We start from the raw sequence: 16792 nt of genomic DNA on the forward strand, positions 1-16792 counted from the left end.
GTGTCGAGGCACAGATCTGGGGAACGGTACCTAAACATTTCTGCAGCATTGAAGGTCCCGAAGAACACAGTGGCTTCCATCATTCTTAAATGGAAGAAGTTTGGCACCACCAAGACTCTTCCTAGAGCTGTCTGCCTGGCAAAAGTGAGCAATCAGGGAAGAAGGGCCTCGGTCAGGGAGGTCACCAAAAACCAGATGGTCGCGCTGACAGAGCTTCAGAGTTCCTCTGTGGAGAGGAGAGAACCTTCCAAAAGGACAACCATCTCTGCAGCACTCCACCAACCAGGCCTTTACGATAAAGTGGCCAGACGGAAGCTACTCCTCAGTAAAAGGCACATGACAGCCCACTCGGAGTTTGCCAAAAGGCACCTAAAGGACTCTCAGACCATGAGAAACAAGATTTTCTGGTCTGAGGAAACTAAGATTGCACTCCTTGACCTGAATGCCAAGCATCACGTCTGGAAGAAACCTGGCACCATCACTACGGTGATGCATGGTGGTGGCAGCATCATGCTGTGGGGATGTTTTTCAGGGGCAGGGAGATTAGTCAGGAGAGGGAAAGATGAACAGAGCAAAATACAGAGAGATGTTTGATGAAAACCTGCTCCAGAGCGCTCAGGACATCAGACTGCAGTGAAGGACATCCAACAGGACATCATCCCTAAGCACACAGCCAACACAACGCAGGTGCTGCTTCGGGACAAGGCTCTGAATGTCCTTGAGTCTTTCCGATCTAACATCTCTGGAAAGACGTTGAAAATACCTCATTAAGGGGTATTGTGTGTAGATTGATGAGAAACCCCCCCAATTTCAAAACATTTTAGAATAAGGCTGTAACATAACAAAATATGGACGAAGTCAAGGGTACTGAATACACTGCAAAATAATAAGCATAACTAAGAAAACACAATATGAACAAAGGCCCTTTAATAAGTATAGTATAACATTAAGACAAAGTAACGATGCATCATGGGTCAAAAATACATTTTAAACACAGGACAGGTCATAGCAAAATCCTGTTCTTTAAAATTTGACATTTTGTTAAAAATTGACGTGCAAAAATAACCACTGAATGCAGTACATGACCCTGTTGCCTTGGGTGCAGAGAACCCACTACGTATGATGGATGTAACTCCAGCTGTGCATTTGAAAGTATAGTACCAGTCGAAAGTTTGGACACACCTACACATTCAAGGGTTTGTCTTTATTTGTACTATTTTTCTACATTGTAGAATAATAGTGAAGACATCAAAACTATGAAATAACACATATGGAATCACAAAGTAACCAAAAAAGTGTTAAACAAAACTACATTTATTTTATATTCTTCAAAGTAGCCACCCAATGCCTTGATGACAGCTTTGCACACTCTTGGCATTCTATCAACCAGCTTATCCTGGAATGCTTTTCCAACAGTCTTGAAGGAGTTCCCACATACGCTGAGCACTTGTTGGCTGCTTTCCTTCACGCTGCGGTCCAACTCATCCCAAACCATCTCAATTGGGTTGAGGTCTGGTGATTGTGGAGGCCAGGTCATCTGATGCAGCACTCCATCACTCCCCTTCTTGGTCAAATAGCACTTACACAGCCTGGAGGTGTGTTGGGTCATTGTCCTGTTGAAAACCAAATGATTATCCCATTTGGTTTTCGCTTAGTGGGACTGCTGCAGAATGCTGTGGTAGCCATGCTGGTTAAGTGTGCCTTGAATTCTAAATAAATCACAGACAGTGTCACCAGCAAAGCACCCACTCACCATCACACCTCCTCCATGCTTCACGGTGGGAACCACACATGCGGAGATCATCCGTTCACCTACTCCATGTCTCACAAAAGACATGGCAGTTGGAACCAAAAATCGCAAATTTGGACTCTGTCCATTGCTTGTGTTTCTTGGCCCAAGCAAGTCTCTTCCTATTATTGGTGTCCTTTAGTAGTTGTTTCTGTGCAATGATGTGAATTCTGTTCAATTCAACCATAAATGCCTCCTCTGAACAGTTGATGTTGAGATGTGTCTGTTACTTGAACTCTAAAGCATTTGGGCTGCAATTCCTGAGGCTGGTAACTCTATTGAACTTATCCTCTGCAGCAGAGGTAACTCTGGGTTTTCCTTTCCTGTGGCGGTCCCCATGAGAGCCAGTTTCATTTTAGGGCTCGATTGGTTTTTGCGACTGCGCTTGAAGAAACTTTCAAAGTTCTTGAAATTTTCCAGATTAAGACATGAAGGTCAGTCAAAGTAATGATGGACTGTCATTTCGCTTTGCTTATTTGAGCTGTTCTTGCCATAATATGGACTTGGTCTTTTACCAAATAGGGCTGTCTTTTGTATAAAACCCCTACATGGTCACAACACAACTGAGTGGCTCAAATGCATTCAGAAAGATGGAAATTCCACAAATTCACTTTAAACAAGGCACACCTGTTAATTGAAATGCATTCCTGGTCACTACCTCATGGTTGAGAGAATGCCAAGAGTGTGCAAAGCTGTCACCAAGACAAAGGGCGGCTACTTCAAAAAATCTCAAATAAAATATATTTTGATTTGTTTAACACTTTTTTGGTTACTACATGATTCCATGTGTTATTTCATAGTTTGTCTTCATTATTATTCTACAATGTAGAAAATAGTAAAAATATAGAAAAACCCTTGAATGAATAGGTGTGTCCAAACTTTTGACTGCTACTGTATATTCTTAGTATTGTCAACCTATTTAGAGGGGATTTAAATTAGTAATGGACATTTTCCATAATTGCAGATGGACCAGTTTACAAGGATAATACACTGGGACAGAGATTGACAGCTAAAAGGCTGAAACTAAATGTTTCTCTGTTCTAATTAGACAAACATCAGACAAACACTCCCTCAGATAGAGATGGTTTCCATTTTCTCTCTGAATGGGCCAATCAATAAGAGGAAGAATTAGAACGATTGCAAGTGATTACATATTTACATTTCATGGTGGCATTAATCGTTAAAAGTACATTCAGCAATATGACGTGACTATAAATATCGACTTCTGACGAAGAGAGTAGGAAGAAGCTAATCTGGGCAGCATTACCACACAGCTATCACACTCCTGGCTGGTACAAATATATGCAGCTGTTTATCAGTATATCTGTGTGGGTGGGTTCTAACAAGCAGTGGTGTAAAGTACTTAGGTAAAAATACTTTAAAGTAAAACTTAAGTAGGTTTTTGTTGGGTAGCTGTACTTTACTATTCTGGACCACTTTTACTTCACTACATTCCTAAAGAAATTAATGTATTTTTTTACTCCATACATTTTCCCTGACACCCAAAAGTACTCGTTACATTTTGAATGCTTAGCAGGACAGGAAAATGGACCAGGGAGAATATCCCTGGTCATCTCTACTGCCTCTGACCTGGAGGACTAAACACAAATGATTCATTTGTAAATTATGTCTGAGTGTTGGAGTGTGCCCCTGGCAATCCATAAGTTAATAGAACATGAAAATGGTGTCATCTGGTTTGCTTAATATACGGAATTTGACAATTTATACTTTTACAATTGATACGTAAGTATATTTGAGCAATTACATTTACTGTTGATACTCAAGTATATTTAAAACCGAATACTTTTTTTACTCCAGTATTTTACTGGGTGACATTCACTTGAGTTGTGGTTTGTTAAGGTATGTTTACCATTGGGTACTTTCCCCCCACCACTGCTAACAAGGCATGGCGCTCTTTCTGAAGTTATTGCACTGTTGTTCATGGTAACGTCACATCGCTGAGTCTCCGTTTAATGTCACCGTGGCGGTGGCATTAATAGTAGCAAACTAACTATTGTTACAATTCTATAAAATGGTCTTTGGACATGGTTGCATATAACTCCATTCCATATGAAAATACACATGACGAGCACCTTAAAGGATGAGTATCTCCAGCAGACAATGATGATACACACCAGGTGGTTTGTGGAGTTGCATGGGAGAAGGGGGACATGAGACATCGGTACATTTCATATTCTATAAACTACTTTCACATTTCTAAGATTATAATGCACTAAAGTATATGTCCGGGGGTCAGACAGGCACATGAAGTGTCTCTGAAATGAATAGGCCCTGGTCAAGTGACAATACGAAGGATGTAGACAGCCTGTTTCTCAGGGATGGAATTTTAGACTTCCTCACACAGTACAGTAATGGAATAGGAAGACTCTTTACTGTCATATTCCTAATGCACTAGGCAGAAGGATGTGGCCATCCTACACACAGTCCACATCGTCCCCTTCAGCTCCCCACTCATCAAACCTCATCTGAGGGGAGGGGGCAGCAGGATGGAGGCTGTTGATGTTGTCCAGGGCTTCTGGGTCCGGCTCATCTCCCAGGCCTGCCTCCATGTTGCCAGACTCCTCACGGTGAGTGCGGACATGCTTGCGCAGCGCCGCTGGCTCCTTGAAGGTGCGGTTGCAGAAGGGGCAGATGCAGGGCTTCTCTCCAGTATGGATGCGCTGGTGGTGCTTCAGGTGCTGCAGTCGGCTCAGACGCTTGCCACAGATGGCACACACATAGGGCTTGTCACCCGTGTGGGTGCGCTGGTGCTTGCGCAGGCCGTCTAAATGGCGGAAGATTTTAGGACATTCAGAGCAGGAGTAGGGCTTCTCGCCTGTGTGAATGCGAAGATGGGTTTTCAGGGCCCCTGACTCACGGAAGCGGCGGCCACACACCCCACACGGATAGGGCTTCTCTCCTGTGTGGATGCGGATGTGCTTCTTCAGGCTGGAGATGAGGCGGAAGGTCTTCCCACACTCTAGACAGTGGTGGGGCCGATCTGCATCTGGATCTCCTGGAGAGGTGGATGGTCCTGCTGTCTCTCCCGCCCTCCCTGGGGATATGCTGTCCCTTCCCACTGTTCCAGGAGACCTCAACACCACTTTCTGTCCTGCCAGTCCACCCTGAGTCGGACCACCAGTGGCAGTACGTGGCCTCGTTGGTTTTGGGTGTCGAAGAGAGTAGCTGCCAGGAGCGCAATGACCCCTCCTGCTCCACCACATGGATATATCCCAGATCACCCACATTCTGGGCCGTCTGCTCACTGCCGCCAGCACCCCCGGCGCTCCTCGGCCCTGGCCCTCTCCTGCAAGCCTGCTCTGGACCTGAACTTGTACCAGGCCCCTGCTCTTCTTTGATCTCAAATCTTGTTCCTCCTGCTTGTGTCCCCTGCTGCTGCCTCCTCTCATCTGTTTAGTACAAAATAACAGAAAGGGCTGTAAGCACACAGATATTCAAATGTTTCAAATCATTCCAAATTAATGGCATTAACCACAACACATACATGAGAAAATGTATGTGGACAGCAGCTCGTGAAAAATCATGGGCATTAATATGGAGTTTGTCCCCCTTTGCTGCGATAACAGCCTACCCTCTTCTGGGAAGGCTTTCCAATAGATGTTAGAACATTGCTGTGGGGACTTGCTTCCATTCAGCCATAAGAGCACTAGTGAGGTTGGGCACTGATGTTGGACGATTAGGCCTGGCTCGCAGTCAGCGTTTCAATTCATCCTAAAGGTGTTCGATTGGGTTGAGGTCAGGGCTCTGTGCAGGCCAGTCAAGTTCTTCCACACTGATCTCAACAAACCATTTCTCTATGGACCTCCCTTTGGGCACAAGGGCATCGTTGTGCTGAAACAGAAAAAGGCCTTCCCAAACTGTTGCCATAAAGTTGGAAGCACAGAATCATCTAGAATGTCATAGGGTTAAGATTTCCCTTCACTGGATCTAAGGGGCCATGCCCAAACCATTGAAACCAGCCCCAGACCATTCCTCCTCCACCAAACATTACAGTTGGCACTAGGCATTGGGGAAGGTATCATACTCCTGGCATCCCCCAAACCCAGATTGGTCTGTTGGACTGCCAGAATACGAAGTGTGATTCATCACCCCAGAGAACACGTTTCCACTGCTCCAGAGTCCAAAGGCTTTATACCTCTCTAGCCAACGCTTGGCATTGCGCATGGTGACCTTAGGCTTGTGTGCAGCTGCTCAGCCATAGAAACCCATTCCATGAAGCTCCAGACGAACAGTTCTTGTGCTGACGTTGCTTCCAGAGGCAGTTTGGAACGCGATAGTGTTGCAACCGAGGCCTGATGATTTTTTTACGAGATATGCGCTTCAGCGGTCTCATTCTGTGAGCTTGTGTGGCCTACCACTTCGTGTTTGAGCCGTTGTTGCTCCTAGACGTTTCCACTTCACAATAACAACACTTACAGTTGACTGGGGCAGCTCTAGCAGGGCTGTCTTGATGGAAAGGTGGCATCCTATGATGATGCCATGTTGCAAGTCACTGAGCTCTTCAGTAAGGCCATTCTACTGCCCGTTTGTCTATGGAGACTGCATGGATGTGTGCTCGATTTTATACACCTGTCAGCAACGGGTGTGGCTGAAATAGCCGAATCGACTGATTTGAATGGGTGTCCACATACTTTTTTGCATATATAGTGTAGGATGTGATATTCTAAATGGTTATATATACATAGGATTGCCTTGTGACAAATAGGAATAATTTACCTGCCCGGCTGTGGTCAGAGCAGATGTTTGGTGTGTTGGCAGCATAAGAGTCCATAGAATGGTTGGTCACAGAGCCGTCTGGTTGGATAGAGAGCTGACACATTTTATAGTCATCCCTGGAGTCGTACCCATGCAGAGACTCACTGAGAGAGCCACTCATCTCTAGGTCGACTCCGGAAACACACCGTCCGTCCGCGCCATTGACATTGCGGTGGCTCTGGCGGTCCCTGTCCATACTTGTGTTCATAGAGCCAATAGATGTGAGAGAGGGGGCGAAAACTGACTGACCCATGGTCTGTGCACCAGGGAAAGGAATTTGCAACTGGTCAATTAACTTTTGGGCCCTGCTAAGACATTCCTGCAACGTCCTCAATTCCACTTTGAGCCTTTCGTTCTCCTGCTCCTTGTTAACCAGCTCTTGTTGGGTCTCGTTGAGCACAAGTACTACCTCGCCCAAGAGGGTATCTACAGCAGCGGATAACGTGGTTCGAATGGTCGGGGCTAACCGTGTCTTGAGTGAGGATATAGTCATGTTACCCTGGCATGCTTGGTGCGCATACTCAGCTTTCTCTACTTTACGATCACAAGACTCAGTCCCAGCTCGGTTTGGTGCGTTGATTATACTTTGTTTACGATTAGCACCACCGGCTGTGCTATTGCTATTCAACGGAGAATCCGTGCCGCTGTTACAATTTCCTCGCCTGGAAGCCATAGCTAGCTAACTACAGTAGCTAACGTTACTGCGCTGGCCAGCTTGCGCCGACTGCAAAGGCAGCCTGAGACTAGTTAATAGTTCAAACGTGAAAGATAACTATTTCGCTGTAAGCAAATCCAACAAGGTACCGTTCACTATGCCAATAAATAATGTAATTTCTTGACAAGTTTAGCTCACTAGCTAAACCCGAAAAAATAAGCTAACGTTACTGTTAGCTACCAAGCAAGCTAACATCAGCTAGCTAGTTGACCAAAGACACTGACGGTGATGAATGAAAATGGTCTGTCAAAATTCAGTAACAGACGTTTGTTTTTGCTGTATATTAACAGCGTGTTTGGAGTAAACTTGCACTGTAATCTAATTGAGAGCTATGCCAGTCGCAATGCCAACATCCGTTCGACGTCCATCTTCTACTTCTAGGTAGGGGCGTTTCGCCGTCGCACATGAATGACGTATACTCTGTACATGCAACGGAAGCGTTCCTCTGGTGTTGCTGACGGAAAGGCATTTTCAGTATCAGCTAACCACATCACATGTTATAGCATTCAATTCAATGCAAGGGGCTTTATTGACATAGGAAACATATGTTTACGTTTGTAGAAATATTACAACGTTCTCCTGCTCCTCCAATAAAAAGTGAACAGAAATTATTACTAACACAAGTTCCAAAATAATAAAGTTATTTCAAATGTCATATTATGTCTATACAGTGTTGTAACGATGTGCAAATAGTTAAAGCAATCCAATTTAAGTGGCTTTATTGGATGGGAAAGATATGCTTACATTGCCAAAGCAAGTGAAATAGATAATAAACAAAAGTGAATATCTAACTTGATGATACAGTCGATAAGGTATCACGCAAAAATTGGTTGATGCATGGAAACGCGATCAATGGTTGGCTACATGTTCTTTTCACAAAGTTTCTAAACCCAGAGCAGGCAGCAACATTGCCAGGCTTCCAGGAACCCTTGCTAAACTAATCAAACAGACCAGGCCTGGGGTTTGAGAAGACAATGAGAGAAGTGAAAAATTAAAGGCACAACCTAGATTATAGCCAATGTCTAAAGTAGTTGAATATGTTATTACTCCAACCTCATGAAAGTGACAAACTGACACGTTTTCAATTTAGTCAAAAACAACTTTATATCGAAAGAGTGCCTTTGATTTGACAGCCTGCACATGCGCAGTTCGGTGCGAGACTTGAGCCTAGCTAGGCTAGATTGAGCCTAGCTAGGCAACTCGCCATCGCCTAGAAGTGTGATCGGGATTTCGATTGGCTATAGTTGCTTCTCCAATCTTCAGAGTACGCGGTTGAACACTGTATGATGGAAACAGTCAGTTTGTTATTTTTGACTAAAACATAAGGAATATTCATTAAATATGTATACCGAACTTGTTTTTGTGTGGATTCCGCGACGCGGTTAGCTTTTAACAGCCAGGAATGCTATTTTTTGTCCCAGAATCCCACTTAACAGACACGTTGAAGCCTGCTTGACAGAGATGCTTAGCTGCTAGCCTTCAAGCTAAAGAAGTTGGTACCAGATGAGTTTTGCAATGGAGCCCTCTTTGTCTGGAGAAATAAATGAACGGGTCTAGCGCTGTAGGAGCTGTATCTACTACACTGTGTTTCGGGACAAACCGGATCAGTCAGAGATTCAATGCTGCAATTGTTTCCTTGCTGAGGATTATAGGCTTGAGGTGGCTTCCTTGATCACACAGGTCGACAGCCTACGTAAGAAACTGGGGAAAACGCAGAATGGAATGTTTACCTTTTCTACCCAGGTGCCTGGACGGAGTTTGCGCTTGTTGGATGCATCTCTGCCTTGGTGTTTGTTGTTATCCAACTGGCCGGTGTTGCCCAGAGCTCCCCCATCTGATAGCGGAGTTGAAGGAGCACAACAAGAGGAGCAAGACAATCAATGACAATTGAAGAAGACAGTGGACTCCCGCAAAGCAGTCTACACTCCTAACGAGAGGCCCGGAGCGGATACAAACAACAAATTGTTTTGCTGTCCTGGAGTCTGATCTTCCTGAACCTTCGTCGCTGGGGGTGCCTGTGTCTGCGGCTGCAGTGCCTACTCCTACGATTTCGAAGTCAACGTTGGCAACCTTCCGTCCCTGCTCTGGATCGAGCGGGGCTTCTCCATCTGTCAGAGGCCTGTACCAGGCAATGGGAGCAACAGGCTCAAGTTATCCTGCCTCTCGCCCGTCCATAAAGGGTTCTGCGAATCCTGTGAAGCGTGGGAGTTGGCTGATTTCCCTGTACTTCTCGCCAGCTGTGATTTTGGGCAGCTCCATGGTAAGAAATGTGACAGTTTCTGGTGCAAAAACAATGTCTTATCCCGGAGCTGGAGTAAATGACATTACTAAGCTGTTCCCGAATTTACTACGTCAGGACATAGAAATAAATTCTATCTATAGTCCATGTGGGTTTTAATGACATTATGAAGGGCAGCTCTGAACAGTTGAAACTTGATTTTAAAGCGCTGATTGACTCTCTGCAAGACACTAACAAAAGACCCATCATATCTGGCCCTGTGCCCTCTCTGAATCATGGCATTGAACGATTTAGCAGGATTATTTATCTTCGCAACTGGCTACGTGATTATTGCAGCTCAATGGGTGTAACTTTTGTTGACTATTTCAATACCTTTTGGAAACAAAACATGTTTTATAAGGAGGATGGGATACACCCAAATCATTATAAGGCTGCGTTGAGACAATGACTTATCACTGACCCAAGCCCATCTCAGATAATCCCTACCAAATGTACATTATACCAGGGGCGTTGGTAGACACAATGTAAGTAACCTAATGTATGTCCTTCTAACTGCCCTGAATGCATCTGCTGATGCTACAGCTATTGTATGCAGTAATCATGTACCTATGAACCAGATTTATACTGTTAGCACTGAGGCAGTGTGCCCTAGGAGGAAATCCACTGTGTGCAGCTCACCCTGCACTAACATAAATAACATGAGCATATCTACTTCTGCTAAGCTTCCCAGTAAAGCAATGGAAACAAGTAAGCATCCCAGAAGAAAAGTGCTCAAAATAACCCACGTTAACATATGTAGCTGAAGAAACAAGGTTCATGAAATCAATAATTTGCTAGTAATAGATGACATTCATATTTTGACTATCACTGAAACTCACTTAGATAATACCTTTGATGATTTAGTGGTAGCAATACAAGGTTAGAACATTTTACAGAAAAGACAGAAATGCCAATTTTGTAGTGATTTCTATGTTGTTGATGTAAAGAATATTTGGCTGCACTTGACACATTTATGAAATTGCTTATTCCAGTTAATAATAAGCATGCACCCATGAAGAAAATGACTGTAAAAACTGTTAAATCCCGATGGATTGATGAGGAATTGAACAATTGTATGGTTGAGGGGGATGAGGCAAAAGGAATGGCAAAAAAAGCCTGGCAGCACAACCAATCATTCATTGAATCAGATGGCTCATTCATCACAAAACCAACTGATATTGACAACTATTTTAAGGATTTTTTCATTGGCAAGATTAGCAAATTTAGGCATTAGCAAACACTGACACATCCAAGTATAGCTGACCAAATTATGAAAGACAGGCATTGTAATTTTGAGTTCCGTAAAGTGAGTGGGGGAAGGAGTGAAACAATTATTGTTGTCTATCAATAATGACAAGCCACCAGGGTCTGACAACTTGGATGGAGAATTACTGAGGATAATAGCGGACAATATTGCCAGTCCTATTTGCCATATTTTAAATTTAAGCCTACTAGAAAGTGTGTGCCCCCAGGCTCGGAGGGACGCATAAGTCATTCCGCAACCTAAGAATAGTAATGCCCACTTTACTGGCTCAAATAACTGACCAATCAGCCTGTTACCAACCCATAGTAATTTTTTAGGGGGAAAAATGTGTATTTGACCAGATACAAAGCTATTTTACAGTAAACAAAATGACAACAGACTTTCAGCACGCTTATAGGGAAGGACATTCAACAAGCACAGCACTGATGAATGGCTGAGAGAAATTGATGAAAAAATATTGTGGGGGTTGTTTTGTTAGACCTCAGTGTGGCTTTTGATGTTATCGATCATAGTCTGTTGCTGGAAAAACGTATGTTATGGCTTTACACCCCCCTGCTATATTGTGGATAAAGAGTTACCTGTCTAACAGAACAGTGTTCTTTAATGGATGCCCCTCCAACGTAATCAAGGTAGAATCGGGAATTCCCCAGGGCAGCTGTCTAGGCCCCCTACTATTTTCAATCTTTACTAACGACTTGCCACTGGCTTTGAGTAAAGCCAATGTGTCTATGTATGGATGATTCAACACTATACATGTCAGCTACTATGGCGACTGCAATGACTGCAACACTTAACAAAAAGCTGCAATTAGTTTCAGAGTGGGTGGCAAGGAATACGTTACTCCTAAATATTTGAAAAACTAAAAGCATTGTATTTGGGACAAATCATTCACTAAATCCTAAACCTCAACTAAATTGAGCAAGTTGGACATTGAGCAAGTTGAGGTGACTAAACTGCTTGGAGTAACCCTGAAAACTGTCATGGTCAAAACATATTGATACAACAGTAGCTAAGATGGGAAGAAATCTGTCCATAATAAAGCACTGCTCTTCCTTCTTAACAGCACTATCAACAAGGCAGGTCCTACAGGCCCTAGTTTTGTCACACCTGGACTACTGTTCAGTCATGAGGTCAGGTGCCACAAAAAGGGACTTAGGGAAATTGCAATTGGCTCAGAACAGGGCAGCATGGCTGGCCCTTGGATGTACACAGAGAGCTAATATTAATTTTATGCATGTCGGACACCCATGCATACCCCACAAGACATGCCATAAGAGGTCTCTTCACAGTCCCCATGTCCAGAACACACTATGGGAGGCGCACAGTATTATATAGAGCCATGACTACATGGAACTCTATTCCACATGAAGCAACTAATGCAAGCAGTAAAATTAGATTTAAAAACAGATAAAAATACACCTTATGGAACAGCGGGGACTGTGAAGCAACACAAACACAGACACATGCATACACACACACACGATAACATACACACTATACAAACACTTACACATGGATTTTGTGCAGTAGATATGTGGTACTGGTGGAGTATGGGCTTGAGGGCACACAGTGTGTTGTGAAATCTGTGAATGTAGTTAAATGTTTTTAAAACTATATAAACTGCCTTAATTTTGCTGGACCCCAGGAAGAGTAGCTGCTGCCAAGGCATGGGGATCCATAATAAATACAAATACTGTCTTTGTTATGTAGCATTATATGGGATCGCTCCAATATGGTATTCTTCCCCTCACCAGGATGCATTCCGAGTAAGAATTTTAGATGAATCCTGTGTACTGGGTAGTGCAGTGACTGACCCCCTAAAATAGCCCCCGTCTTACTACTCCCACTTCTCTCTTTTCTCGGCTCATTCCAGAGGGGATTCACTTGGTAAGAGCTCTATGTTTGGGTGTAAAAGCTCAGAAGTATACCCGCAGCAATTAAATAGCTTGGAGCAGCTAGCCTCTCCATCAGGGTGCTCTGCTGTCCCCCCACTCAGTTTGGCTTGTGCCATCTCGTTTTAATTACTACTATTACGGCACTGAGAGTTTGTCCTAGTTGTCTGTGTCTTGTCTGTCCACCGGAATCCTCCCGGTTAGCCTAACCCCGCAAGATAGGGAGTCTGTGTATGTTTTGCTCCGGCCGCCTTTCCTTCCAGTTCTCTGCCTCCAATGACTGGATCGAATTTCAAAAATTACTGAAGCTGGAGTCCTATATCTCCCTAACTTTAAGCATCAGCTGTCAGAGCAGCTTTCCAATCACTGTACCTGTACACAGCCAATCTGTAAATAGCACACCCATCAACTCATTGGCAAGGTGCCTCAACTCGAACCAGGTCCTGAAAGAGTAAGTGACGAATGGATGCAAAGCACTTTCGAGACCCTTACCATCATGGCATATCTCGTAAATGCGGCTACAATGCTGCAATCCTACCATGTCTTGCTGATCCCTTACCTCCCACAGATGGTGGTCCTGGGGATGTTGATCGACTCAACTCTTATGAGAGCACGTCTCTCTCAGGTAAGATTGGGGAAGATACAAGACGAGCCGTGTCCGTATTACAGTGTCAGAAGTTACTCGGCCTACTCACGTTGGCTTCTCTGTTGATTTGCTGGGCCTTCTTCACCTCAGGCCGCCACTCCAGCGATGGTTCAACTCTCACCATGTGGCACCATAGATAACACAGACATCGTCAGCTATCGGTGACGAATACATGTGTGAGGACTCTGTCAAAATGGCGCTCTCACTCCTTCCTGTTGGAGGGAGTGACACTGAACAGAGTCCACCACAGGGAGCTAGTGTGCACCGATGCCTCGCTAGCGGGTTCGGGGACATTGTTCAAAGGAATGGCAGAGAGCGGACGCTGGAGCCTCGCATGGAGTGGCGAGGCTCAATGTGCTGGAGCTCAGGGCAGCACTCCAACAGTTCCTGCCCTGACTGGAGGGGAAGTATGTCCTGGTCAGATCAGAGAATCAATCACCAGGGGGGACTGAGTTCACGGCACCTCCACAAACTGGCTCCGGAGCTCTTGCTGGGGGCTCAGACCCGCTTAGTGCCACTGTGGTTAGCACACATCCCCGGGGTCCTGAACCGGGCAACGGACATGCTTTAGAGAAATGGCCCGCCGGGAGTGGACTGGAGTATACACCCCCAGGTGATGCTACAGCTGTGGGAAAGGTTTTGGAGAGTGCAGGTGGATCTGTTTGCATCTCAGGCTCAGCAAGAAAAGATTTTGAAAATGGAAAAGCTTAACGGGGAAGAAGATTAAAAGCCATGTCCGTGCTGCTTATGAGAGGTTGAGGGGAGTTATCACTGGGTTCCCAATATCTATGTCCACAGATAATATTAAAGAAAATGTGAAGGGAGGCCAAAAGGTTCATCAGTAGGAAAGTGTCAAAGAAGTGAAAGCTTATTAGTGATGCTGAGAAAAGTACAGATAGGATTCCTTAGTTTTAATGTTAGAGAATGTGTCTCATATGCACTGCAGTGTTTTAAATGCCAAAGAAAGGGACATGTAACTGCTCAGTGTCAAGGAAAGAAAAGATGTGCCAAGTGTGGAGGGGAACATGATTACGGTGAATGTGGAAACAATGTCAAGGTTAAACGGCCGTAATTGTGGGGGAGAACACAGTGCAGCATTTGGTGGATGCCAGGTACAGAGAGAGGCTCAGAGATATAGGATCAGTCATGATGTATCATATGCAGAGGCTGTAAAACAGATTGGTAGAAATACATTGCGGACTGATGTAGCTTACATGGATGTACCTGTAGTAAGTGCACCTACTGTCAGGGTTGGTGCTTGTCTTGGCAGGATTTCAAGGCCTTTTCAGAAATGTTGTGCTCATGAATGTGCAGTGTCAAATGACACTTTGACAATGAATAAAGTTCACTTCACAGCTTTTATTGATAAGATTATTAAATGCCAGGTTGAAGGTTATTGTGGAGATGGCAAAATAGATATTAGGGGTGACAGATGTTACTCTTGAAATGGTTGTTGACATGCTGAACAATCCTAAGGGTGGAGTGTTTCAGCATGATATAGATCAAGTTGAATGGGGTTGGGGAGGAGTTTTGCGGGAGGGTGTAGTAGAAGTTTTGAATTTATTTGGTTTTTATTTTTATGGTAGTACAGAATTGGGCAGATCATGATTGATCGTACATTCCAGCTCAGTAGGTGTAAGCATGCACTTAAACAATTGTTTGCGGACCGCCATGATATCATAGAAGAAGGAGAATAAGAAGAAGCAGCAGCAGCCTGAGGGCAGGATCCCAGTGTTGCCATCTTAGTGACTTTGTCGCTATATTTAGCGAGTATTCCGACCCCTCTAGCTACACATTTTCAAAAAACCGACTAGTGACAAATCTAGCGACTTTTTCTGGTGTTATTGGAGACTTTTGGAGACTCTGACGTGAAAAGCACGTATCGTTCTTACTCTTCTCAGCGAGCAGCGGATGCTGCCATGGGCCCCACCCCCGTCCCAAAGCACTCACAGGCGGCCCAGTCCTCACGCAGCAGTCCCTCCCAGCTGCAGTCAGAGCAGGAGATGTTCACCCCTCCGCGTCCAGACTGCAAAAGAATCGCGCATGCGGGAAGCCTCCACTGGCTGATCCCGTCCTGGCTTACATTCAGGGCGGGATGTAAAATGTTCTTTGTCTAAAATAAATCACTGCACAAAAATAAATCACTGCATTTGATTCACACAGCCTCAGTCACTTACTCACCTTGTCCACTGTGTGTGTGCCTCTCTGTGACAGAAGCTAAACATCTAGCTGGCTAGCTCATCATGTCTCAGTCTAAACTGTACACTCAAAAATACAGAAAGGACTGGGAATCACACCCTGAATTCATGGCTGGATGAAGCTGTTTATTGGAAATGATACACGGGCATACTACCCGTATTGTCAGGCTGATTTCTACACCAAACTTAGTGATGTAAAAAAAAACACATGATAACTCAAAAACACACTCAAAAGGCAAAGCCTTATAACAGTTCCTCCACCCAAAACAAGCTGCCATTTATGGTTTAAAAAAATAGACTGCAAAAAAGGCTGAGGCTACCATGGCATTAGCTATCGCTGAACACTGTCCTATGCTGCCATGTGATCACATTGGAGAAACATGTAGAGCTGCTTTCTCAGACTCCACTGCTGCTACTCACATCAAAATGCACAGGACAAAGTGCACAGAAATGATTAATGGTGTTCTAGCACCATACTTTCTGAAAAAGTTGGTAGCAGATGTGGGTGACCAGCATTTCAGCCTCCTCCTCGATGAGTCCACGGATGTAAGTGTTTCTAAGTACCTGGGGGTTGTGATAAGGTACTTTAATGACACCAAGCAGACAATTGTATCAACATTTCTGGGGCTTGTTGAGTTGGAGGGAGGAGATGCCAAATCTATAGCCTGTGCTGTTGTGGCTTTCCTCGAGAAGTGTTGTCTTAAAAAAAGGGAAACTCCTGGGGATAGGGACTGACAATGCCTCTGTTATGACGAGGATTAACAATGGAGTCCATAAAGTGCTGAAGGAGGAGTATGGCCTCACATATCTGGTTCTTATTCACTGTGTGCCACTCTCTGCAGCTTGCTCATTTGTAGTTCTAAACATACTAACTTTCTATCTGTCCCACGACAGTATTCCTCTCTCCTACGACGTTATTCCTCTCTCCTACAGCATCCATCACAATTACATGCACATGGCCAATCAAGCTACTTTTCTTACTGAGGAGTCGACCCCTCCCTTAGCTGACAACGTCACGAAAACGATGCGCACACATCAGTAGGGCAGAAGCCCATGAGTTGTGGTTCTGTATAGCCAGAAACAATGACAAAAAATGTTAATGTGTGGTATCATATGTGGCTCATTTCAGCTAGTTTAAGCATGTTGTTGATACCATATCCTGTTTTGACTGATTTCATGTCAACACTAACATGGCTAAAATTAACTGGCTAGCTAACCAAGATGCGTTTGAAAG

The 16792-nt window shown here is 44.4% G+C and overlaps 1 protein-coding gene across 1 annotated transcript; it reads right to left on the minus strand.

The window, feature by feature from the left end:
- Positions 1-3370: 3370 nt before the first annotated feature.
- On the minus strand, positions 3371-6666 carry LOC124007050 (zinc finger protein 32-like). Its single transcript, XM_046317315.1, has 2 exons — positions 6527-6666; positions 3371-5199 (listed from the first exon to the last, which is right to left on the minus strand). Exons 1-2 carry the CDS (start codon positions 6569-6571, stop codon positions 4225-4227), a joined length of 1020 nt encoding a protein of 339 aa, XP_046173271.1. The 5' UTR covers positions 6572-6666; the 3' UTR covers positions 3371-4224.
- Positions 6667-16792: the final 10126 nt, after the last annotated feature.

This window comes from Oncorhynchus gorbuscha, linkage group LG20 (genome assembly GCF_021184085.1).
Source record: "Oncorhynchus gorbuscha isolate QuinsamMale2020 ecotype Even-year linkage group LG20, OgorEven_v1.0, whole genome shotgun sequence".
In the NCBI taxonomy this organism is placed as follows: domain Eukaryota; kingdom Metazoa; phylum Chordata; class Actinopteri; order Salmoniformes; family Salmonidae; genus Oncorhynchus; species Oncorhynchus gorbuscha.